Source organism: Hyaena hyaena, unplaced genomic scaffold (assembly GCF_003009895.1).
Source record: "Hyaena hyaena isolate Hyena2069 unplaced genomic scaffold, ASM300989v1 scaffold_823, whole genome shotgun sequence".
Taxonomy (NCBI): Eukaryota; Metazoa; Chordata; class Mammalia; order Carnivora; family Hyaenidae; genus Hyaena; species Hyaena hyaena.
Window position 1 is genome coordinate 326578 of NW_024081456.1, and position 25251 is coordinate 351828.

The 25251-nt window shown below is 63.8% G+C and overlaps 1 protein-coding gene across 1 annotated transcript in view; it reads left to right on the forward strand.

The window, feature by feature from the left end:
- The window catches only part of CCDC187 (coiled-coil domain containing 187), a 37069-nt gene continuing 11818 nt past the window's right edge, over positions 1–25251 (forward strand). Inside the window, exons 1-14 of the mRNA XM_039219657.1 lie at positions 1–354; positions 889–1418; positions 1517–1615; positions 3922–4017; positions 7197–7346; positions 7890–8935; positions 9192–9286; positions 11667–12247; positions 12565–12709; positions 15771–15992; positions 20272–20506; positions 20855–21004; positions 21856–21953; positions 22076–22167. Of these exons, the coding sequence (XP_039075588.1) occupies positions 293–354; positions 889–1418; positions 1517–1615; positions 3922–4017; positions 7197–7346; positions 7890–8935; positions 9192–9286; positions 11667–12247; positions 12565–12709; positions 15771–15992; positions 20272–20506; positions 20855–21004; positions 21856–21953; positions 22076–22167 (3601 nt within the window). The 5' untranslated portion in view covers positions 1–292. The remainder of the gene's footprint in view (positions 355–888; positions 1419–1516; positions 1616–3921; positions 4018–7196; positions 7347–7889; positions 8936–9191; positions 9287–11666; positions 12248–12564; positions 12710–15770; positions 15993–20271; positions 20507–20854; positions 21005–21855; positions 21954–22075; positions 22168–25251) is intronic.

Genomic DNA, 25251 nt, shown 5'->3' on the forward strand with positions numbered 1-25251 from the left:
GCGCTCCCGTGTCCCTGTCCCGGAGGAAGGTGGGGCCTTGCCCACGGCCCCAGCAGGAGCCCAACACCTGTGCCCAGTCGCTGAGTGATGTGGGGTTATTGTGCTGTCACAGGCCACCCAGAATTCTCTCCCGCCCTGCTGAGAGGCAGCTCCTTAGAAAGCCCCCACCCTCCGGCCATCCCAGCCCAGGGCCCGGCAGCCCACCATGTCCGCCCAGTTTCCACGACCATCCTGAGGGGCTCCATCGTGGTCCAGGGGACTGGGGCAGGCCAGCCAGCCCAGCCTGCACAGGATGGACGCCGGGCCCCAGGCCAGCAGGCTGCCCCGTGAAAGCACCATCAGACCCCAGGGCAGGTGGTGACCGGGAGCTCCCCTGACTCTGCCCTCGGCCTGGCCCTGGGGCCACGTCAGTCTCGGTCCCAGGAATGCTGCCTGCGGCCGAGGACACATGACCCAGCCCCACCCCAAAGACAAGTTTGAGGCCCGGGGCAGGCCAGCCGCGGACGCAGGTGCCTGTGCCCGCCCGCTGGGCCAGGCGGGGGCTTCCTTCCCCAGGAGGACAGCCCAGTCAGCATGAGGCTGGAGGACTCAGGGGCCAGAGTGCCTCTGCCGCGTGCCTTCTCCAGAGCCTCAGTTGCCCCATCTGCACATTGGGCCGATCGTGGTGCCCGCCGCATGGCTCCAGGTGGCCGTCTGAGAGGACGTCACAGCAGCGCCGTGCATGGGGCATTTCACCGGTCCCTGCACCTTTCTCAGCTGTGGGCATTCTGAGACAGGAGCGGGAGGGGGCAGAGGGGCGCTGGGAGGGTGGGCAGAGTGTGAGACGCTCTTCTGCTCAGCGCGGCCCGTCTCCACTCCTGACCGGCCAGTGTGCTCCTCTCTCCCCAGGGACTGCGGGCTCCATCCCCCTGTGGCTGACGATGGTGTCATGGCTGCCCTGAGGCGGACCCGGCCCTCCCAGCCACCAGGTGACTCCCGGGGGGCTCACCACATGGCCTGGTCCCAATACATCGAGCAGCCCGGCCCCCAGGAGAGGGCCTCCAGCCTCCCGCTGTGGTCTGAAGGCGAGGAGGCCAAGGATGGGGACAGCTCGGTGTCATCCGGCCGCCTCTCTGGCTCCTCCGGGGGCCATGGGTCCTGCACATCTCTCCCGGGGCCCTGGAAGGAGAGGCCCCCACAGGCGCAGGGAGCCCGGCAGACGCCCAGGGAGAGCAACCCGCGGCTGGAGCTGCTCAGGGACAAGATCCGGGCCCAGGCGCGGTGGCAGGCCAGCTGTGCCTCCCTGGGCACCTCGACGCCCTCCAGCGCCTCACGTCTCTACAGAGCCTGGAAGCCAGACCCCCGCAGGCAGGCCGGAAAGCTGGCGCACCCCGACCCGGCCCCCTGGGGCATACTTGGGCCCGGGGCCTCCGTCAAAGGTGCTGTGTCTGAAGCCTTTGGAGCGGCTGCCGGACGGGGAACTTTTCCTGGAGCTTTGCAGAACCTGTCTCACGATGCCCCCCTCACCTTTCTCCAGGCTCGGGCTCCCTGAGCGAGGCTCTGTGTGGAAGGGAAGACAAGGCCACCGCAGGCCCAGGGCGAGAGCCCTCCAGGGCCCCCCAGCGCCAGGCCGCAGGTGAGGGGCTGTGCAGGGCCCGCTTTCCCGGCAGCCAGTTTGGACGCTCGGGTGGCCGTCAGGGCCGCACGGTCCGGAACTGTGTGACTGGCTCTCTTACAATCGCCCTCAGATGGGGACAGTGGAGAGGGTCCCAGCCCTTTATGAAAGGGCCGAGCAGGGATCTGGGCCCAGGCTGCCATTCTCTGGGGGCAGGACTTCCAAACCTCGGCCTCCCCCTCAGGGAAGGAATGCAGGCAGGCCTGCAGCGCAGGCTGGAGCTCAGCCCGCACAGAACACGTGATGTCTTTCCTGCGCGGTCACGCAGCAGCCACAGGGCCGGGCCTGAGCCCGCCCTGCGCCCGAGGCCAAGCCGTCTTGCAGGCAGGCTTCCCCCGGATGGCCCTACCACGTCTGGGAGGTGCTGAGGGCCGCTCGGAGGCACGCGGGCTTCCTGGAGGCGGGCACACTCCAGGGGCCAAGGGAAGAACTAGGTTTGGGCTCACTCTTTCAGTCAATAGATAGCAGGGGTGAGGAGGGAGAGGCAGACAGGAGCCGCTCTTGGATTTGAGGAGGCTGGATCGCACCCCTGACCACGGGAACCGGGAACTGCAGTTTCGGGCAGAGGGCCACGGTGAGCCTGCGCTTTGGCAGGCTGCCACTGTTTGCAGGGGGAGAGGGGACAAGGGCGTCTCTCGCGTGCAGAGAGACAGCCTCACTCCAGCAAGACTTTGGGGGCCCCGAAGTGGGGCAGGGGAGGGCCTCGGGGGCAGAAGTCAGGCTGCCCTGGGACGCCCGAGGCTCCTGGGGTCTTCGGCACAGGGGAACAGTGGGTTTTCCAGGGGCGATGGTGGCACCGAGGGTGGGGGAGGTCGGTCAGTATGGGATATAGGACCCCTGGGGCGGCAGCCACAGGGCCGGTTTTGGCTGTGTCCTGCCCCAGCTGAGCGCAGATGCAGGCCGAGGCCAAGGTGCCTACTGATCAAAGCCAAGGGGGTGGGGCCCAGCTCCGGGGGGGGGGGCTGCTCTAGGCCGGCTGTGGCTCACAGAGATCACCCTGCCTTTCTTCTCCTCCACCCACGGGACCCCTGCGGCCTCAGTTCACCTGTCTACCCCCATCCCACGGAGGCCACTGGGGCCGCCCCGCCAAGGACAGGACGTGGCCATTGGTCACTCAGCACCTAGTGTCACCAGCCACCAGTTCTTGAAGTCATGTCTCCCCCTCCCAGCTTTAGAACCCTCTGGAAGCAGGTGTGCGGCAGGGCTGGGGTCTTTTCTTTTTTTCTTTTTTACTCATGGTAAGATCCATGTAAGATTTACCGTCTTAGCGACTCCTAAGGGCACAGTTCAGGGGCATCAAGCACATTCATGCTGTCGTGCAGCCGCCCCCTCCGTCTGTCCCCAGAACGTGTCTGTCTTCCCAGATAGGACTCTGTCCTGTTGTTACACACAGACCGGCCCCACCCCCCCCGCAGCCCCCCAGCCCCCACTCACTGCGGCTGTGGCTCTGGCTCCTCCAGGGCCTCCTGTGAGTGGATCCTGTAGAATCAGTGCTTTTGTGGGGCCTGGGGGCCAGAGGCCCCTCCTGCCGGCGGGTTGTGGGCACTGAGGACAGAGGCACCGGAAAAGGCCTGGGGGCCTGGAGAGTCCTTCCGGCCAGTCTTTCCCCGAGCGCCCCTGCCCTGCTCACCCATCACTGGCTGATTGGCTTTTTGGTGCTTCCCGGACACAGCCCCCACCCCAGCCGTGGACAGGGACAGCGAGGCCAGTGGCAAAGGGAGAGGGGGCCACACTGGCACTCAGGAAGCTGCCCCACTCCTGTTGGCCACTGTGCTTGCCTGGGGACTTGGACAACCTCCCCCCCTCGGGGTCTCCGTGTCCCCACATGTCCAGCCAGGCTGGACCCCACCATGCAAAGCCCCTCCCGCCGCCTCCCCTGCCGGGCCCATGTCCCGTCTGGCCCGCCGCCTCTCCGTGGCAGCCCACTCACCTATTTATTCAGTCCACAAACACGAGAACGAAAGGGGCGGAGACGGAGCAGGAGACTCAGATGGGAGGCTGTTCCTGTCCTCAGGGCCTCGCGGCCCCAGGCTCTTGGGAATTTGTGACCGGTTGGGGCGTGAAGGGGGCCCTGTGCAGACCACCAAGGGGGCAGACAGTCACGTGTGGCCCTCTGGCCCCACGCTCAGCTGCCCACCGTGGCACGGGCCCGGGGAGTGGGCAGGACGGGCGCGTGGCTCTGCAGGGGCCCGGGGCCACCAGCGTGGTTGGCCGTGTGTCCCTCACTGCTCACCCTCCGTCCCTTCCCTCCTCTCCTCTCCCTGAAGCTCCACGGGAAAAAACCAAAAGAATGAAGAGTAGTCCTTGCAAAAGGGAGAGAGCTCCCGGGTCACCCACCGCCAGAAGAGCTGTCAAGGACAAAGGTAAGGTTTGTGCATTCGGGCCCCGGCAAGGCCTGGGGTAACGGGGTGTGACCCCAGCTCACTAGGTGGGAAACGGCTTCCCGTTCTGGTGCTGCAGACGGCTGGCCGCCCCGGGGGCCTGGGGCGCTGTGTGCACAGGGACCTGGGACGGGCAGGGGCCGAGCTAGAGTGGGGGGTCTGCCCCGCATGGAGGAGAGCTAGGGTTGGCGTCCGCACCTCGGGGGGACTGTAGACCCCGGCCGTCACCGGGGGGCTGCGTGGTCCCCGCCTGCGCAGGGTCATCCCCGTGAGGAAGTGCGAGTCCACACCCCCCGTGCGGTAGGCTGTCCTTGCAGCTCCCCTAGACGGAGACGGCCTGTACGGACACGGAGCCACTCTCCGCGGTGTAACGTGCCTTTTCATAGTCTGTTCTCCCCGGCATCGCTCGTGGTGGGGGCAGGGGCGCTGGTGAAGGGAGGGGTCGCCCTATGTGCCTGGCTTGGGACCTAGAATCCAGGCAGCAAGCCGGGAGCACCCTTCCCCCCAGGGCACCCGGTGATAGGAAAGGCCTTGGGTACTGTCACTGTATCCCAGCCCTCTGGGGACGTGGGGCCGTCACACAGGGGTGCGCGTCGCCGATCACACCCCAGGAGAGACAGGGAGAGCTGGTGATGGTGGCAGGCCTGAGGCCGCACCCTGGGGCCTGGGCGGAGCGGGGAGGAGGGGGTTTGGGGGGTTGAGTCCAGCAGGGACCCAGCTGCCCTGGCTGGGCCGGTTTGTGGCCCTGCCAGTTTGGTGCGGGTGGAACGAGGGAGGTGGTATTCCTCTGGGGCTTAACTGTTCCCGGCAGTCACCGTAGAGTGGTGGCACTCAGCACCGGCTCTGTGGGTGCCTCCTGCTCTCTGGACATCAGCCCAGGACCCTCACAGCACTCCTCTGGGGTAGGCAGGCTTGCTCCCATTCCGTAGATGGGGACACTGAGGCTCAGAGAGGCTCAACAGCCTGCCCAGTGGCAGGTGCTCTGCCTGTCTTTCTGCTCCACGCCATCACACCGCCACCTCCACTCTGGGACAGCACGGGTTGCCGCCGGCCTGGGTGGATGGACGTGTCCCTCCTTCGCCGCTGGCTTCAGGGGCCCTTGAGGGAGGCGGGGGCGGCCGCGGGGGCAGACACATCTATTCAGCAGGGTAAGAGGCGACGGGAAGGCAGGGTAAACCTCCACTGGAGCCTGACAGTGAGGGATGCTGGGAGCCAAGGAGAAGGTTCCGGAAGGCCCACTGAAAAGGCACAAAATACAACAATTTTCTGCATCATTGTCTCCCCCCCCACCCCTCAGCTTTTTGGTTTGTTTTATTTTAATGGCTCGCTTGAAAAATGACCTGCTTTCTGTCTGACACTGGGTCAAAGGGCGTGCCACCGGCTGCATCCATCATCGTAACCACCGTGTCACCCTGACGGAGCTGACCATTAGTTTCTGTCAGTGACCAAGTCACAGCTGAGCTAAGGAGAGATGAGCTTGGGTTCAAAGGTCAGAGCCGCAGGACTTGGGAATTGGATGAATTAGAAATTTGCTGTAGTTAACAAAAAATTAAATCACAATAGTTATAAAATATTCATCCATTCCGGCTGGAGGAAAATGAAGCCCAATATTTAATTTCAGATTATACCACCTCACTTTGCATTTTTTATCATAGATTAAGTCGGCCGTGGAACTCTGACAGGGCACTTGGGGACTCCATCCATTTCCACAGATTAAAAACCCTCTCGTAAAAAAATTAATTGCCATTAAACTGCTCAGCGGAAGAAAAAAATGTGCCCATCAGGACCCATTTATTGACCCGGACCCCTCTGGCGGGCTGATGGGGATGAGCGGCCAGTGATGGAGGGGGCCTGTGGGGAGGGTCCCGGCAGCGGGCAGCCCCCTCGTCCAGGGCGGGGGTCCCTGCGCCGGGATGCCCGTGCACCCTCCAGCCCCCGGGCGCGGCCAGCAGGCAGTGCGGCCTCAGCCCCGGCTGTGGTCTCAGAGCAGAGCCCTGACCTGCCCGGCGCACCCTGTTTTCACGCCGGCCGTCCTGTGGGGAGACGGGGGAGGGTCACTCCCCCGAAGCCCACGGCTAGTAATCAGCAGGGCCGCACTGAAACCCGGGTCTGACACTCCTGAGACCTCGCTTTAACCCTGGGGTCCCAGGGCTCTGGCCTGGGGGGTGTGGCCTCAGGGGGCGCTTCCTGGAGGGGTGTGGCTTGCGGGGGGCGTGGCCTCGGGTTAAGCCCTGGAGGGGCGTGGCTTACAGAGGGCAAGCTCTCGCGGTGGTGCAGCCTTGGGGCATGTCCCGCGGAGGGTGGAGGCCTCGGCTTCGGGGCGTGGCCTGGGGGGGCGTGGCCTGGGGGGCGTGGCCCCTTCCCCTTCCTGCAGCAGCCGCTTCAGGCTTCTGGCTCTCTCTGGGTTTGGGCCTCGGGAGAGGGATCCCGAAGTGCTGGGGAGGGTCCTGACCCCGTTGGTTGCCTGGCCCTGGGGGTCACCTCTCCAGCTGGTCTCCGCTCTAAGGCACTCTTGCCTGGCAAAACCCGGCCTGCGCCAGCGCCCTTGTGGATGGGTTTGTAGTGATGGTGGGGCTGGTATTGGGATTTGGTGAGTGTAACCTGGGCTTATGAAGAACTTTGATAAGTGATGTTTCTCAGGTGATGACATTTGTTAACAAACCCTCATTTGCATTTGGGATGTGACGGGTGTTTGTCCGTCCACTTCGGGACCTCTTGTGCTGGCCTGGGCATCTTCGTGGGGGCCACCCGCTTTGCTGCCCAGCCACACCAGCGTCAAAGCAACCGATTCGACGCGGCCCAGTGCGGATGGCCCCCCACGGGCCCTGCCTGTGCTGGTGGCCCTTCATTATCCCTGTCTCGTGACTATGGGCCCGTGTTTACTGAGCACGTCCGTGCACCTGGGCCTGTGTCGCTCACCATACAGGCAAAGCCGCGGGGAGCAAGCTTCATCGCCCCATTTTCTGAGGGTCGGAGAAGTCAGGTCACCTTCCAAAGTCATCCTGGGACTCAGTCCTGCCTCTTGCTGCCTGGTGACCGAGGCTCACCCCAGCTCCTCTGGAGCGTGTGAATCGGGGCTGCTGGGAGCCTGTAAGCTCCCCGTCTGGGCCGGTGTTCTGAGCCCCGACCACTCGGCTGTGTGTGCATTTTCTCTGTTTAAGATTCTGAGTTGGTTGGCGTTTGTGCCTGGAGGAAAGGACCAGCCCTGGCGAGGGCCCTGCTTGGGCCCCCTCCGGCCCTCCCCAGGCTCCAGAGCGAGGCTCCCTCGAGAGACCTGGCCTCCGCCGCCGCCGCCGCCGCCACGGAATTAGGTACCCGGGGCCTCGGCCTCTGGCTCCTCCCTGCTGTGCCGTAGCGTCTGGGCGGTGGGCGCGGAGGGCGAAGGAGGGACAGCCCATGCGGGAGCAGCCTCTCCCCCGCAGCCTGTCACACGCCCTCCAAACCTGCCAGCAGACAGGACTTGGGGGAAACCATTACATGTGAAAAGCCTAAGAAAAGGATTTCTGTCCCCAAGAGACACCGGTCAGGCTCCCAGGAGGCGAGGCGTTCCCGACTGAGGGAAGGCAGGATGGGAGCCCAGGGTTCCCCCGCCCCATCACGCTGTGTTCACCACATCTGGAGTGGGCAGCTCTGCGCCAAGTGCCCGGGCACAGCCTCGAGTCACCAGCATGTGGCATACGTGCCTGGAGGGCTTCTGCAAACCCATGCTGGGTGCAGGGGCCAGGAGGGGCTGGGAGCGGGCCCGAGGGCACCTCTGCCGTCGGGTGGGGGGGGGCGTGGAGGGGCTGGCGGTGCTCCCCGCCCCCACCCCGGCTCCTCCAGCTCCTGACACCCGTGACCGCCTGTGTCTGCAGGAGACAGCAGGAGAGCTGGGGCCGCTGAGAGCCCCCCTGCGCGCCCCCGGATGCCCGGTCCAGCCTCTGCCCGCGGTGGCCTGCGGGCGTCTGCCGACACGGCCAACCTATCTTCCTGCGAGCAGCCCGTGACCATCCAGCACGCCTTGGCCGTCCTTAGAGACCTCCGCCGGCAAATCCAGGCTGGGCTGGAGCTGGCCCGGAGCCACCACCCCAGGGGAGGGCCAGAGCTGGGGCGCTCAAAGCTGGGGCTGCAGGACCTGGCAGGGAAGAGGAAGCAGCAAGGCCCCTGCAGCACCCGCCGCGTTCCGAGCTCCTTCTCGGAGAGTCCCCAGGCTGGGGCGGAGCGGAAATGCGCCTCCTCAGAGAGGCCTGGCAGCTTCCCCACGAGGCGTCGCTGGAGCGCCTTGGCTGGGTGGGAGTCCTATCCCCAGATGACCTGGGCGGCCCAAGGACAGAACCCCTCCTTGCAGAGGCCGGGGAGCCCCCCTGAAAGGCTGACCTCCTTCCCCCAGCGGCCCTGGAGCGCCTCGGCCGGGCAGGCCTCCCAGCCCCAGGGAGCCTGGGCCACTCATGAAGACTGGGAGAGCCCTGCCCGAAGACCATGGAGCCCGTCGGCCCCGCGGCCCCGGAGCGCCTCCTTCACGCGCAGCACGGGCACCCCGTGCAAGGGCACGGGCTCCCTCCTGCCCCCCTCGGAGCTGAAGCACGGCTGGCTGAGGCCGGCCCGAGGGGCCCCCGGGATCGCCCCCGGGAAGGAGAACGAGGTGAGGGTGCCGCCACCCTGCCCGAAGCCCCGGGGGGTCCTGGGTCACCCCCACAGCTCCGAGTCCCTTCGGGAGTTCATGCGCCAGAAGACGCTGGCCCGGAGGCGACAGGCCCTGGAAGAGAAGGCCTCGGCCGTGCGGGCGCTCGAGCTGCGAAACCAGAGGCTGCAGGATGTGTACAAGAAGCAGAGGGAAGCCATCCTCGGCAAAGCCGTCCCTGTGGTCTCCCACAAGACCCCCGGCATCGTGACCTTTTTCCCGCATTGTGCACAGTCCAAGGTACTCGCCTGGCGCCGGTGAGGAGGTGGAGCTGGCCAGCTCAGCGCCGAGCGTCCGGCGTCCCCAAGTGCCTGCCTCCCTGGGAATGGTGGGGCTCTGGAGGGGCCCCACTGCCTCTGTCCCGGCCCCTAAAGAGGGGACCCCCAAGGGGTGCAGCCTGAGACGCTGTGGAGGTCAGGGCTAGTTCTGGGACTGAGACAGGATCTCAGGGGCTTCTGGCCGGGGCGAGCTCTGACTCTGTTCTCCTCTGCTTTAGGGCCTGGAAGCCCCCGGGAGCCTGAGGTCGCCTGTGCTGGAGTGGAGCAAGGTGACCTCCGGCGTGGTGCTGGGGGACCAGGAAGCCCCGGGCAGGTGGGTAGGCAGGCAGGGGCTGCAGTTCCCGGGTGGGGCTCCCCCGGGCGGCGGCGGCTTCCCCTGGCGGTCAGGGCTGCCCCGGATTCCGCACCACATTAAGGGAGCCATTTAGAGCGCCCGACGCGGGGACATGGAGCACGTCCCCAGTGCTGCGTGACCACGTCCTCTCTCTGCACACAGAGCATTGCCTCACCCCGAAACGGAGCCCCCGCACCCCTCAGCATCGCTCCGGTTCCTCGCTGCAGCCCCAGCTCCCCCTGTCGGCCTCCCCCCACAAGGCCCATGTTAGCGAAGTCTGGCGGCGCGGGGCTGCTCGCATCTGGCTTCTCTATGAGCATGTTTTCTGGGCTCACCCCTGTCGTCACGGCCAAAGCCTGTTCGGCGGCCTGACGGGCACAGTGGCTCATCCAGTGGTCAGTTGGTGGACGTTTGGGCTGTGTCTCCCCTGGCTGCTGTGATTCGTGCTGCTGCGAATGAATTCATTGAACTACTATTTCGTGTCCCTCGTTACGCACCTGGGAGTGAAATTGCCAGGCAACTTCATGTGAAAACTCTGTTTAAGTTTCCAGGGAACTGCCAGATGGTGTCCCACGCCGGCTGCCTCACTTTGTGTCCCCACCAGCGACAGAGGAGGGTCCCAGTTTCTCTGTGTCCTGCCAACTGCTTTTCTGGTTTTTCCCTCTTGTTTTTCCCTCTTGTGTATTTTAATGGAGCTGAGCAGGGGTCTAGAAAGCCCCTCCCCGGGGTGGCATCTTAAAGCTGGGGGTCAGGAGACCATCCCCCACTTAGCTTGGAGCACGTCACGTCTGGGCACATTGTGACGAGGATTCGGGTCCCAGGTGCGCAGCTGAGTGAGCGTTCACTCTCGGAGCCTCACCCTGAAGGAGAAGCCGGCCACTGCCCAGGGCGGACCCCTCCCTCAGTGGAAAGGCCGGCAGAGGGCTCCTGGCCACCTTGACGTGATGCCCGCGGGTCCATCCCCTGGACAGGGAGTGTGGGTTCTTCATCTTGTGTTCTTTTTCCCGTCCATGTTTAAAAAAAATTTTTTATTGTTTTATTTATTTCTGAGAGAGAGAGAGAGACAGTGTGAGCAGGGGAGGGTCAGAGAGAGAGGGAGACACAGAATCGGAGGCAGTCTCCAGGCTCTGCGATTTCAGCTGTCAGCACAGAGCCCGACGCGGGGCTCGAACCCACGAACCGTGAGATCATAACCTGAGCTGAAGTTGGACGCCCAACCGACTGAGCCCCCCAGGCGCCCCTCCATCCATGTTTTAAAGACAATCTGGGGAAATACACATAACACAGATTTACCGTCTTCAAGCGCATTCACAATGTCGTGCAGCCGCCCTGCGTCCGCCCCCAGAACCTGTCCAGCTTCCCAGACAGGACACACGTTACACGCGGCCCCGCTCTCCGTGCCTGTGGATCCGACCCATCTGGGGCCTCCTGGGAGTAGATCCTTCAGGATCGGTCCCCTGCACCGGGCTCACCTCATGGCGCCCGTTGTCCTCGGGGCTCACCCACGTGGCAGCAGGGGTGGGATTGCCTTCTCACGGAATGCTTCCTGTTTCTTCACATCCTGTCGACACTGGCTATTTTTAATATCTTTCCATTTATTTTTATTTATTTTTTTTTTGAGAGAGAGAGAGGGAGCGAGTGGGAGGGAGGGGCAGACAGAGGGGGAGAGGGGGAATCCCATGCAGGCTCCGCGCTCAGCACAGAGCCCGACATGGGGCTCGACCCCACGACCCTGGGATCATGACCTGAGCCGAAATCAAGAGTAGGACGTTCACCGGACTGAACCCCCCAGACGCCCCTTTTACTGTTAAGAAGCAGGCATCTGACCGCTGTGAATGTGTGTCTTGCTGTGATCTTGATTTGCGTCTCCCTGACAACCAGCGATGTCCCGCTTCTTTGTCGTGTGCTTATTGCCTCTGTGCGTCTCCTTCGGAGAAATGTCCACTCAGGTCCTCTGTGGGTTGTAGATGCTGAGTGGCAGGTGTCCCTTATACGTTCTGGGTTCTGACCCTCACAGGACATGTGGATTTTAATAACTTTGTCCCGTTCTGCAGGTCAGCTTCTCACTCATGATTGTGCCCTTTGATGCACACGAGTCGTATGTTTTGAAGGACTTTGATCTATTTTTAATTTTGGTGCCTCGGCTCTGGTGTTAAACCCCAGACTGGCTGCTGGGTCTCCGTCACGGCCGGGTGTGGTCCATGGCTGTATAGACGCCCCGGAGCCATCCCGCCAAGCCATAAACAGTCACCGTGAATGGACGCCCTTGTCACAGATGCTCATCCCTGGTTACACGCCTCGAACTCACCGCCCAGGCTGCAGGCACCAGTCCTGACCCCTCCACCCTCTCTCCCTGCAGCTTCTGCCTGTGTTTGAACAGAGCCCTGAACCGCACTGAGAGCCTGGAGACAGGCGGCCCCCGGGACGGCGCCCCCATGCTGATGTCGGCCCACTCCTCCCTGGGCCCCCTGAAGCTCCAGGACCTCGCCACCCAGCACCCGCGCCCAGGGGTGTGCATCTACCTGGACCCCGAGGAGAGCGAGCACCTGGGCATGTCGGGGCCCCTGCACTTCCGCTACAAGCAGGCCCGGCTACAGGCTCTGGAGACCATGGCCAACATCCTGAAGCAACGGATCGACATCCTGACGGCCAAGCTGTACAAGTCGGAGGCACTGGATGCCCTCGGGGACCCGGTGGCCGGCCCCTCACCCTCACAGCCCAGCAGCATGGCTGCTGCCCCCTCGCCCCCAGCCCCCGTCTGCTCCGGAACGTTGGTGCCCAGCAGGGGCAGAGGGACAGCCCGGGACCGGGCAGACACGCAGGCCTGGCCCCTCGTCCCACCCCCCTGCTTCTCAGACAGCAAGACGCTGTCGTGGAGCCCGGACTGGGAGCGGCGTCAGAGCGTGAGCCCGGGGGCCCTCCGCGACAGCCAGCCTCACGGTAGGTGACCAGGTGACCGCAGCCCCAGCAGCGCCCAGGGGACCCCGCCCTCCCCGCAGGGGACACACCGATGACAATGCCACAGCGGGTGTGCGGGCCACTTGAAAGGATGTAGGGGGCGGTCCTGGCTGAGCCCGGCCACAGGCCAATCTTCCGTCAGCTGCAGCCCCAGCTGTGGAGGGGTGAGGCCTGGCCCTGGGGCTTTTGTGCCCACCACCTCCCTACCCTGCGCCAGAGACGGGCAAGAAAGCAGACACAGCCCGCCAGAACTCCTGACGTGGGGCTGGGGGTGTCTCTCCCTTGCCCCCCCCCCCCGGCAGTTTCTCCCCTCCTGCCCATTCCGGGGAGTGAGCCTGGTGTCCATCTCTCCAAAGCTTTCACGGAAGACGAATGTTTGGAGCTGGATAACAGGCTAGCAAGAAACATGGATGCCTTCCAGGCCCTCCGCCCCTTCATCAGGAGGTGAGCTTGCGCCCTCCACGCGCCCCGGGTGAGCCGCTGGCCACGCACAGCCCGTGCACAGGGGTGCACAGCAGTCTGGGTGCAGCTGGGTTGGCGGGGGGGGGGGGTGATGCAGTCCTGACCCCACCGTGAGAAGCCCCCCGGCCTGGGTCGGGGCCTGCTGGCTCCGGTGCTGGCCAGGGCAGGGGGAACGAGCCCAGAGACTCCTCTCTGGCTGGGCTGTGGGCGGTGGGCCCCTGACCCAAGGCCCCCGCTGATGGGTGGGCGGCCCCCGGGATGCACCCCCTCCCCACACACCTCTTCACTGGCTCCCGGCCTAGCAGACACCGTCAGCCGCACCTTCCCGTGTGATTGGCGGCTGGTCGAGTGTCCCCCCGCCCAGTTCCTGTGTCCCGTGTCTGTGTTCTCGGGAGCACCTGGCCACAGACCCTTGTACTGTCTTGTGCGGGGGCCTCCCTCCACCCCCGCCCACCGCCCAGCTTCCGTCCAATTGGTGGACCTGAATGATTACTGCCAGTAGGGGGCAGCATTGGGCTGGGCTTCTGGTTCTTGGCCAGCCATACTCCCCCCCCCCATCCCCCGAGCTGGAGGAGAGGCGGGGATGAGAGAATTCTCAGACATTAATCATGGGTGCCCCCGGGCTCCCAGGGACACCCCACATCTGCGTGTCCCACTGCTGGATGGCCACAGGGGCCCTGCACCCAGCAGCTCACGTGACTGCAGGGCATTCCCACCCAGGGCACCCCCACACCTGGGCGATGTGTCTTCCCATACCCGCCCCCTCCCCGCCCCCCCCACTCCCTCCCAGACCAGGCAGTGCTGAGTCGTGCCCTAGACGACCCAGCCACCCTGCTGTGGGATCAGGGCCCAGGGGCTTGCTGGCCCCTCAGTGTGTCCAGAAAAGCTGCCGGGCAGCCCTTGCCACCCTGCTCGCTTCTCTGTGGTGGAGTCAGAGGAGGAAGGTCAAAGCTCCGTCCAGCTTGTGGCCCCCAAGTTCTCCAGACCCAGGGCCTGGCCCATCTGCTGCCTCTCAGGCCAGCTTTTGAGTTTCTGAGTCCGGGTGGGACCACCCCCCCCCCCCCCCCCCCGCCACCGTCCTCTCCCTGCAGGGACCGTGGGGTTCAGTGCCGGCTGGGGCCCCAGCCCATCACCAGCACCCGCTCCTGCCCTCCAAGGGCCCGTCCACCCCAGCTCTGGAAGGAAGGGTGGTGGGGTGCCTGCCGCTACCCACAGGCTTCCCTGCACCTCAGGCAGTACTTTCAGGACACCGTGAGATGTATTCCCACTCCCATTTTACAGACCGGAAATCTGAGGCCCAGACGGGTGACTTTGCCAAAATCACATGGCTCATGGGAGGACAAGCCAAAAGCCAGACTCAGGGCTGGACACAGGAGCCCAGGGTTCTTCGACTACTCCCATTCCCTAGTCAAGCGGTTCTCATGCTGATCCCAGAGGACTCGTTAGAAATGCAGAGTCCTGGCCCGCCCCCCGCCTCCCGAACCCAGTACCCTAGGCCGGGCCCAGGGGCCTGTCCTGCTGGGGACGCGCTACACTGGGGTCCGCGGACCACTGCCCTGGAAAGTCTAGGCCAGAGGCCAGCAAGCCACAGCCCGTGGCCCGCTGCCCGTGTTGCTAAATAAAGCTTTATTGGCACACAGCCCCGCTCGTGCTTTACAGAGTGAGTGCGGCTGCTGTCATGGCCAAATGGCAGCGTTGTGTCCACGAGGCAGGGTCTGTGTGGCCTGCAAAGCCTGAATGTCTCCTGTTCTTCCCTTTATGAGGAGCCTTTGCTGACCCTTGGCCCAGACAGTTGAGGGGGACACTGGTGGCAATGGCCTTGAACTTAGCCTTTGAGGAGAGCCACTCAGTGGGGCCGGCGTCCTGTTCAGGAGGGGGTAGGAGGGAGCAGGATGAGAGGCCCCTGCAGTGACGGTCCCTCTTGTCCCCTTATGGGCAGGCACCCTGCAGCACCCCCTGCCATGTCCCACGGGTCTTCCTGGATTCAGCCCCTGGGCCCGTCCATTGCCGACTCCCCCCAGGACTGCTTCCTCTTTCTGGGACCCTCTGCCACACCATCTCCCCTGCAGGGCCAGGGGCTGCAGAGGTGGGGGCTGGGCGGTCCAGCAGCAGGTGCTCAACAAACACGTGGCTGCTGGAGCCCCCCCGCCCCCCCCCGTCTCCCCGGCCTGCAGTATGTCCTTAGTCACTCCAGGGGTCCTGAGTCCCCGTGCCGGCACAGACGGCCACACCCTGACAAGAGATGTGAAGTGAGGCAGAGCTGAGCCCCCCCCGCCGACACAGGCTCCCCGTCTCCTGGGCTCGGGGGATGCCCCACCTTCCGCCCTATGCTAGTGCCGGCCAGCCTGTGGGTAAGGGGTTAGCTCACCCGAAGGGCAGGCAGGTTTCCCAGCCAGTTGGCCTGTGTGACCCTTGCCTCAGTCCCCTGGCCGGCTTGGGCCCCTCCCTGGGACGGGGCAGCATTTCGGGCCACGAGCAGGTAGTGATGAGGGTTGGCATGCCTGCCCTGCTCCGCTCCGGGCCTGGCGACAGAGCTCCTTAGCAGATGACAGAGGGAGGGACTGACAGACATGAGCAGGCCCCGTGTCCCCCGTTCCCAGATGGCCGCCTCCCCCCTAGGGCCCGGCGTGGGGCAGACCCAGAGCAGGCACAGGCTTCCGGGCAAAGGGCACTCTGGTCCCGGGCGCAGCGTCCAGTGATGGTAGCAGTGATGGTAGCAGCTGAGCCTCGGCCTCCGTGCTCCGAGGGCTGCTGGTCCCCCGGGCCTGGGTCTGACGCCCTCTGAGCTGGGGGACGCTGCCGGCGTGGATCTGTGGGTGCCGCCTGCTCGCTGCCGCCATCCTGGCGCTCTGCTCACGGGCCCATCCCCCTCTCCCCCTTAGGCCTCTGGCCCTGGGCTTCGGCCCTGGTCACTGTGAGTCTGAGAGCCGCTTCGTTCAGGCCAAAAGAACCCGGGTCCCTGCCCCCCAGACCCCAGCGGCCTCAGACCTCATGGACTGTTCCCTGCCGCACCCTGCTCACACGTGTGTTTGCGTGTCCCTAGCTCACCCGGGGCGACAGCCATGCTAGACGCCACCTGTGGCTCCCTGAAGCTGGAGGAGATGCCGCCGGCCAGAGGGGCCCGCTCGGTCACGCCCTGGACCTTGCGAAGCTGCGGTAAGGGCGAGCCCGCAGACAGGCCCTGGGCTGGCTGGTCGGGTGGCCGGGGGGTTCCGCTGGGGACCCCCTCCACTGCCCGAGGCTCCGGTGAGGCCCTGCGGGTGTAGAGAGATCCTTTTCTATGTGGAGAGCATCCACGCAACAGTATTAAAGTTTTTTGGAGGCTTTCGGGACCCAGCTGCTTGCTCTGTGCTCCTGCCACGCCTCTGTCGTGACCGAGAGAGCAGGTGCGCGCCGGGCAGGGCCCTGCCTGGTGCCTGGCCCGGCCGAGGGCCGGCGCTGAGGGGCGTGGGCGGGCTGTGGGGGCGTGCCGGGTGCTCAGGGATGAGCCGCGGGGTCCTGGCGCAGCGGCTGGGAACCGGGACTGAGCGGCTGGGGAGGTGTGTGGAAGGGGGCCCGCTGGGCTCATGGCCTGGGCCCTCTGAGGGAGGAGGGGTCTGTGCCCTCCCCCCATCCCATGGCCAGCCCGCTCCCACCTCCTTGCTTCTTGCTCTGGGAGACTCTCCAGCCTGTGCTGGGGGCTGCGGGGAGCCTGACCCCCGGCCCTGCCTCTCCTAGCCTCCCGAGGCACCAAGAGCCTTGCCTGCCCCTGAATTCATTTGTTCATTCTGGTCTCTGCTCTTCCAACTTGTCCCCACTGAGGCCCCGCTGTGCCCAGTGCTGACCCGGGATCAGCCGTGCCCTTGACCCGCTGTGCCCGGTGCTGACCCGGGATCAGCCCTGCCCTTGACCCGCTGTGCCCGGTGCTGACCCGGGATCAGCCCTGCCCTTGACCCGCTGTGCCCGGTGCTGACCCGGGATCAGCCATGCCCTTGACCCCGCTGTGCCCGGTGCTGACCCGGGATCAGGCCCTGCCCTTGAAGCACCTGCGTTTTAGTGCGGGGCAGGCATCAGGAGATGCTTGGTGACGGCACACCACATGTCAGGTTCTGAGAGATAAGTGACAAGGAGAATCTTCCAGGAAGCTGGTAGAGATTTCCACCGTGTTTCCAGCCCCAGAAAATGCAGCCCAGAGGGGGCAGCAAGCGGCCCAGGGACGAGCTGTGACCAGGGCTTGGACACAGGTGCCAGCACTGTCTACCCCTTGCTGTCCTTCTGGAAGGCTGGCTGAACGGGGGGGGGGAGGCGGCTGGCTGCTGTGAGAGTCATGGGTGATCCCCCGTCGCATGGGGCCATCTGCCTCCTGGCCAGGTCCTACAAAGGGTCAGGCTCTCGCTTTCCCTCCGACAGGGGCAGCCCTCTCCTTACCCCTCAGCCCCATTCAGTGTCCCCACAGGGTGGCTCCTTGCTCTGGGAGGGACATCCGCTACGGAGGCCACAGTCCCAGAGTCCCCTTGAAAGGCTCGGCCGGGCGCAAGCACCACAGTCTCTGCAGTGAGGCTGGGGTGTGGACCTGGAGGCAGCTGCTTCGGTGGCCTTGGGGGACAGTGGGGAGGCCCCCCATCTCCTCCACACCCAGGGTCTTGGGTGCCCGGAGACTCAGTGGACCCACTGCCGGGATCTGGGCACAGCTATAGGCTCTGGGAAGCCGGGAGAGCTCAGGTGCCCCCTACCCCTGTTGACCATCAGATGGGGTGATGTGGGGACTCGGAGTTGAGCGGAAAGCACTTGACCTTGAGGACAGCCACTGCGGGCTCTCTACTTTCACTGCTGTTGGGCAGCTGTGGGGCATGACCCCTCCTGGGACACAAGGCACATGTGCGCCCCACACACTCGCTCCCCGAGCCATGTCTGCCCAGGGTGTGGGTGCCAGGAGATGGTCTGCATCTGGGGGGTGAGGCAGGGGGCCTTGGGGGGAGGGGCGTGAGAGCACAGCTAGGGGCGGAGAAGGGGACCCTCTCTAATCCCGAAGGGAAAACCACCAGTCACTGGTTGGAAGGACAAAATACTTGTGCTGTGGACCCACAGCACCCAGTGTGAGCTTCCTCAGCGACTCCCTCATGGGGCCGACAGGGCAGCCTGGACACCGGGGCGAGGATGGACCTCCCTGCAGAGCTGCTCCCTCTGCAGGCACCTCTCAGCCCGGCAAGGGGCTGGGCCTAGTTAAAGGGCTCCCTATGCCAGCCGGCTGTGTCCCCAGGCCTCCCACACACCGCTTCCAGAGAAAGACAGGATAGAGCTGTCACCTTGAAAACTGTCTCAGTCCCCTGCTCCGTGCCCACCTCCACAAGTGTCCCCTCCAGAGCCTCTGAGGTCTGGTTGGGGAGGAGCTGTTGGCCTGGGGCTCCGGCAGCTTCCACAGGCTGAACCGCAGCAGGCTAGCTGCCGGGCCTTGCAGGAAAACCTGCTCCTCTCCCTGGCTCCGCCTTCAGGCTGCCTCTCCGGGAGGCGGGGAGCCGGACGGCGTGCGGGGGAGGCTCGCCCCGGCTCTCTCGGTCCCTCCTGCGTCCCTCCTGACACGCTCTGTAGGGCAGGGGCTGTCTCTCCGTGTGCGGACTGAAATTCTCTGGCAGGATCTCTTTATCCTGGGACTGCGGGCGGCCCCCGAGTCACTGGAAACCTGAGTTGCTCCTGCCTGGTGTGGCGGAGAGCAGGATCTCCAGTAGCCCGAAGCCAAGCAGTGAGCACGGCTCCAGCCAGACACCTCCTCCAGGAAGCCTCCCCGATAGCGGGGTCCCACTTGCTCTGCAGGCCGCGAGAACTCACTGCTGTTCCAGCCAGTGGCCGCCACGCGCATGTGCCTGGGGAATGTTTGCCAAGAGCAGGAGTGAACTGAGCGCCCTGAGCACCCCAGACCGGGCACCGTGTGCCACACATGGGTCTCGCTGGCCTCACTGTGCCTGGGATCAGGCCCGTCCCTGAGCCCCTGCTTATGCAGAAGTCTGATGCTCAAAGAGGCACCATGGCCTCGAGCCAGACCCATGGCGGAGCGGGGATTCGAACCCAGCTTATCCCGCTGGACCAGCGCTGGCCCGCACAACTGCCTTTCGAGACTCCGCCATCCAGCACCACGTTGTCCGGTGGAAGCTTCTGGGTAGAGGGAAGCATTCAACATTCTGGCTTATCCAGTAGGGCAGCCATTAGCCATAAATGACCGTCTGGCCAGTGAAATGGGGCCAGTGGGACTGAGGAGTGGAATGTGACGTTGACGTCCCTTTCATTTAAGTTACAATGACAGCGACATGTGTGGCAGCCGGCGGCTGCGGCCGTGGCCCCGCAGGGAACCCAGCTCAGGCTCAGTGGCTCTCCCACCCCGCGCGGCGGGTCCTATCAGCCTCCTTCTGGCTTCAGGTGATGACTCCCCGATCCCTCACTGCAAACATGCTCACCACTATAATCACCGTCACATGCCCATTTCGGGGACGGCTTGCTTTCCCCCAGGCCACCGCTCAGAGCTCAGGGGCTCGCAGCCCGTGTCTCCCTGGCGACCATCTAGGGTGCTGGCGCGGTGTGGCCGGGGGTGACAAGGAACACCCCTCCCCGAGCCTTCAAGCCTCGCGCGTGCCCGCAGGAAAGTGGGTGCGCACTCAGGCTGGCGGCGCCTCGGGGGTCCCGGGCATCTTCTCCAGCTTCGGCTTCTCTCAGTGGCCACAAAACAAAAGCAAAAGAGGATTTTTCCTTCTCGAGGGAACTTTGGCTCAGAAGAGACACTTCAAATGGGTCTCCCGGATGCGTCTTCATTTCCCGGCTGGCAGGGGGAGGGGAGGGCAGGCCTGTGCTCAGCACAGGTCACACCTAGCTGCTCCGCCTGGCCCCGGAGCCTCAGAGTTTTTCTCACTGCCGTGGCAATGCCCAGGGGCTGGGTCAGTCGCTCCGCTCCAGCCGTGGAAAAGCTGAGTGCTCGGATCTGGGAGGCGAGCGCAGGCTGGGGGTCGGTATTCTTCCTGCACCCTGGCCAGCGACGACGGAGGGGCTCACCCCAGAGCCACCCACAGACCGGACGCCTTCCTCTGCCCCGTTCCACCAGCACCAGGCCCAGAAGACGGGAGGCAGGCCATGGAGGGAGCCCGCCGGCCGCCCCTCCGACCATGGAATCGCCCCTAGAGGCAGCCTCAGGGGGTCCAGGAGCACCTATCACGTGCAGAGCCCGAGTGGCCCTTGGGGTGACCAAAGGGAAAGAGGCGCCCTTGGGGCCTTCCGGATCCAGGCGCGGAGGCTGCGGTTTTCGTGCCCCTTCTCTCCGCGCCGGGCCCCATGCCCCTGTGTTAACAGGCGCCCGGCCGGTTGTGGTCATGATTTCGGTAGTAACCGCGGCCACCCAGCCAGCCTGTGTCGGGTCACCTCACCACCAGGGAGGTGGGAACCTCTGCTTTTCCCACCGAGGCTCTGAAGGGCTAGTGATTTGTTCTAGGGCACCGGCGAACGCAGGGCCAGCCCAGGCCTGCCTGCTGGCGAAGCCGGGGTTCACGGCTCCCGCTCGCGGCTCCCGCTCGCTGTCTCTGCAGCCTCAGGCGCGGCTCCCCGCGGGCGGTGGCTGAGGGTCAGGCAGAGCCGTCCGCCTGGGGCCGCGGCCGTCTGCCCCGGCCCTCGCTGCCCTGGACGCTCGGGAAGGGGCTGTCGCGCTGGGACTCTCCCTGGCAGCCGCTCACCTGCCCCTTCTCTGCGGCTTCCACAGGTCGGCGTTCCGAGCACCCTGCCAGCATCCCCCAGAAGTCCCTGGGCTTTCTCAAGTCACTGCAGGTGTGTCCCGCCCCGTTCTGTGAGGCTGACGGCAGCTGTGTCCCCTTTAGGCCTCCTTGGGGGGCCCTGGGAACAGCCCCGCCCCCCGAGGCTGAGCAGAGAGGCTCCAAAGCAGGGCTGTAGGAAGTGAGAGACAGCTCGACCCGCAGGGGGAGGCCGGGCAGAAAGGAGGGGAGCGTGCAGTGGGGGACAGGCAGCCCAGGCCGAGGGTCTCCCAGGAAGAGACGGGGAGGGGGGCAAGCTGCGGGCTGGGGGGGGCCACGAGTGGGGGCTTTCGAGGCCACCCCTCCGAGAAGTATCCCATTCCCAGAGATGGCTCTGGGAACCATGATGCCCTCACGGGCTCAGGGCTTTTGGGGAGCACGGGGGCAGCAGCCTGAGGCCCCCCAGCCATCCCGGGGCTCGGCGGCCCCGCAGCTGGGCCGGCAGCGGGCAGAGCGGGAGGTGTGGGAGACGCAGAAGGCGCTGGACGAGCTGCTCTTCAAGCACCGACTGCAGGTCAGCCGGGCTCTTCACGGGCAGGGGCCCCGCGTGGCCCTCCTCGGGGGGGGGGGGGCCACCTGCCTTCGTGGAAGGTCAAGCCGGGGAGGGGGTGGACACAGTGCTGCCTGAAACGGGGGCCCTGCCGGTGCCCGGGAGAGGAGAGCCAGCGGCCGCACGCAGATGCTCGGGGGACGCTCTGCTCCACCGCTGACCTGGGGGCGCCTGGCTGAGGGGACAGACGACCGCCTGGGCCCCCACCTGCCTGTGTCCCGAGTGGCACCCAGGTTGTGGGCTCTCCGTCCGAGTGCACAAGCTGATATGTGCAGGACACTCACAGCCCTGCCGGGAGGGGAAGGGGACCCACGTCTCCACACACCCCCACCCCCGTGCCCCGCGCTCGCTGGTTGGGACGGCACCCCGGCATCCAGCCCTGGGGCAATGACGAGCTTTCTCTTCTCTGTGTCTTTGGTCAGGGGACTGCTGGATGGACTCACTCATAGTGCATTTGGGGAGGCATTCCCAGGAGGGTGGCCCAGCCTGGCATGTGCCTGTGTGTGTGGGCAACATACCCGCCCGGCCCCCACTTCCCTCTCCTTCCCCTCCTTCTTCCCAGCACCACCACCGCTGCAGCCGGGACGCGGGGCTACGGTTCCCGGTGTCCTTCGTGGCCAGCCCCCCGGCCATCTGATCCCCCCACTTTGGGGCGCTCCAGCCCTGGCCTTGCTCTGTGTCCACGGGCACCTGCCGCCCTCCCCCACCCCACCACGTCCAGCCCTGTCTGGGGGGCAGGGAGGGACCGTCAGCCTCCCGTGGAGGCCTCTGAGGTTGGGGCCCCCGCGACACACCCCACCTTCCTGTTCTTACAGCAGCTGATGGGGAAACACTCCACTGAGGCCAGGCCAAAACCGGCGTCGGAGTGGGGGGAGCCGGCGACTTGTCTGAGCACCGTGACAGCCAGACCCAGGTGGGGCCCGAGGGGGGCGGGCCACCACCACCTCCCAACACAGAAGACGGAGGGTGTCGGGGACGGCACTGTGGCTGGTGAGGGGGGCTGTGCTCCAGTGGTCCCCACCCTGCCCCCCGCAGATCACACCCCACCCAGGTCAGAGCCGCGGCTGCGCCCTCCCAGGACCCTCAGGAAGGACAGCAGAATCAGGAGGGGAAGTCGGCCCCTGCAGGTGAGAGTCCTCAAAACCACACACACAGCGGTGCGCACACGCGCGCACACACACACACACACAGCGGCACGCACACACGCACACGCACGCACACACAGCGGCGCGCGTGTGCACACACACGCACACACGTGCGCGCACACAGCGGTGCACGCGCGCGCGCACACACACACACACACACACACACACAGCGGCGCACGGCCCAGGCAGTGACGAGAGGCTCTCCCGGCGCCCTCTGCGTCTCACCCAGGGCTTTCCTGAACTCCACGATACCTCGTTACTATGCTCAACACCTGGGCGGCTTTTAGCGAGTCTGTGCACACCCGTTCCCGGGGCTCCCTCTTGCTTTGTGTAGACAGGATTCCGCCCCTGGATCGCAGGCCTTCTGCCTGAAGGACCTGCTTTAACACTCCCGGCGTGGGGCAGCTGGCAACATATTCTTGTAGCTTTTCTGTGCCTAAGGATAAACTAGTTTCATCTGTGTTTCTGAAATACCCTTTGCGGAGTGTAGGGCCCCGGCGGACGGTGTCCCCCTCCGGCTGGCAGAGGCGCCCCCATCTTCCGGCTGCGCTGTCCCTCACCCCAAGCTGCTGTCAGCCTCGCTCTTCTCCCCCTTTCCTCGGGTCACAGCTTTGTCTCTGTTACGGCCTTGGAGCTACTTGCTGCGAGGCGTTTGCATGCACTTTCTCTTTATGTGTCTGGTGCTGGGGTGCGTTGCCATCCGGGCACCTGTGGGTTTATCATGTGCCTCCTGCTTGGGGATGTTCAGCTGCAGTGTCTTCCGTCTCCTGGTCACCAGGCCTCCACTCGCTGGGTCGTTACGATGCCTGAAGCCACGTGCTCACAGGGCTCTGTTCTTCATGTTTGTTTCTTTTTTCTTCTGTGTTGCCTTGTGGAGAGTTCCCACTGCTGTGCCTTCAAGTTCAATACTCTTTTCTTCTGCAGAGACTGATCTGTCAATCTCATCCAGTGTCTTTTCCTTCTCGGGTATTTGGGTTTTCATGCCTAAAAGTTCCATTTGGACACTTTATTTTTTATATCATCCATGATCCTACTTAACTTTTTAAACACATGGGATACAGTCATAAAAGCTTTTTTTAAAATTGTTTAACGTTTATTTATTTTTGATAGAAACAGAGGATGAGCGGGGGAGGTGCAAAGAGAGAGGGAGACACAGAATCTGAAACAGGCTCCAGGCTCTGAGCTGTCAGCACAGAGCCCGACACGGGGCTCGAACCCATGAACTGTGAGATCATGACCTGAGCCAAAGTCGGATGCTTAACCGACTGAGCCACCCAGGCGCCCCATGTTTGTTTATTTTTGACAAGAGACAGAGCATGAGCCGGGGAGGGGCAGAGAGAGAGGGAGACAGAATCGGAAGCCGACTTCAGGCTCTGGGCTGTCAGCACAGAGCCCGAGGTGGGGTTTGAACCCATGAGCTGTGAGATCATGACCTGAGCTGAAGTTGGATGCTTAACTGACTAACAACCCCCACCCAGCACCCCCAAGTTATAACAGCTTTTAAAGTCTTTGTCTGGCTAATTCTACCACCTGGGTCAGTTTCAACTGATTGTTCTCGTTATAGCTCATGACTCTTCTTTGCACGCCTGACGCATATTTTGACGTTTACCTTGCTGGGAGCCCCACACACAGTTGTGAGCTTTGTTCTGGAAGCCTTCCTGGTATTGTTTCCCTAATCTGTTAGGTGGGTTTGAAGGAGGGCTCAGTCTGGGACCAAGGCAGGACCTTCTGTGTGCCCCGCCCTGAGACCCGTGGATCACAAGGTTTTCCAGCCCAGCTAGGGGAGACAGGCATAGCCCCCAGGCTCTGCTCCTTCCAGATGCTTCTCTCCCCAGCACAGAGAACTTCCTCACATGCTTTTACTGCCAGTTCCCACTGAACGCTCGTGGGGGACGCTCCAAATCTCCAGGTTCACTCAGTGTAGCTGTCTTCTCTCTGGTCCTTTTCCCACAAGCTTTAGATGCCTCGGTCTCTCCAGACTCTCAGCTCCATCTCGTCTCTTCTGGGGGTCCAAGAGGCTCTGCCTCAGTTTCCCCTTCTTGCAGTGCAGCCTAGAAACACTCCCAAGGCAGTAAGCTGGGGCAATCAGGGGTCTCACCTAATTTGTTTTCTCTGTCTCAGGGATCACTGTGCTATATGGCCTGATGCCCAGGCTCTGAACAATTGTTCTTGCACATATATATGTGTGGAGATTCATATATGTGTGCATGCATATACATAAGTAATTTTTTTTGTCTTGCTGCTTTTTTAAATGTTTATTTATTTTTTTTTTTGAGAGACAGAGAGAAAGATAGAGTGCGAGCAGGTGAGGGGCAGAGAGGGAGACACAGAATCGGAAGCAGGCCCCAGGCTCTGAGCTGTGAGCACAGAGCCCGACGCAAGGCTCAAACTCACGAACCGTGAGATCATGACCTGAGCTGAAGTCGGACGCTTAACCGACTGAGCCCCCCAGGCGTCCCTATTTTGCTACTTTTTGAAGTCATTTTTAATGTTTTTTTTATTTATTTCTAGGAGAGAGAGAGAGACAGCTTGAGCAGGGGAGGGTCAGAGAGAGAGGGAGTCACAGACTGAAACAGGCTCCAGGCTCTGAGCCGGCAGCCAGCACAGAGCCCGACGCGGGGCTCGAACCCACGAACCGCGAGATCATGACCTAAGCGAAAGTCGGACGCTTAACCGACCAAGCCACCCAGGTGCCCCTGAAGTCATTTTTAGTGGCACAGTAAATCCACGATCCGCTCCCTTTTACTCTCTTGGCCGGAAGCACAAGTCCTCAAGTTAACTTTCTAAAACCATAGAGTCCCTTTTCCATCCACCCAGGGCAGAGGGACAGCTAGCAGCGGCCAAGGCCAACAGCTGCCTAAGCACCTGCAGCCTCAGCGCCGGCGTGATGCTGGGCCTCGAAGGGGCCACGCTCCGGCTCTGGGCCTCAGTCTCTCCTTCCTGCAAAGTGAGGCAGTGGGACCAAGTCATCCCGAGGCCCCTCAGGGTCTGGTCGTTTGTATGATCAGTGGGCTCCACGCAGCTTCACATCGGGACAAAAGGGACAATTAAGCCCCCCTGGTGTGG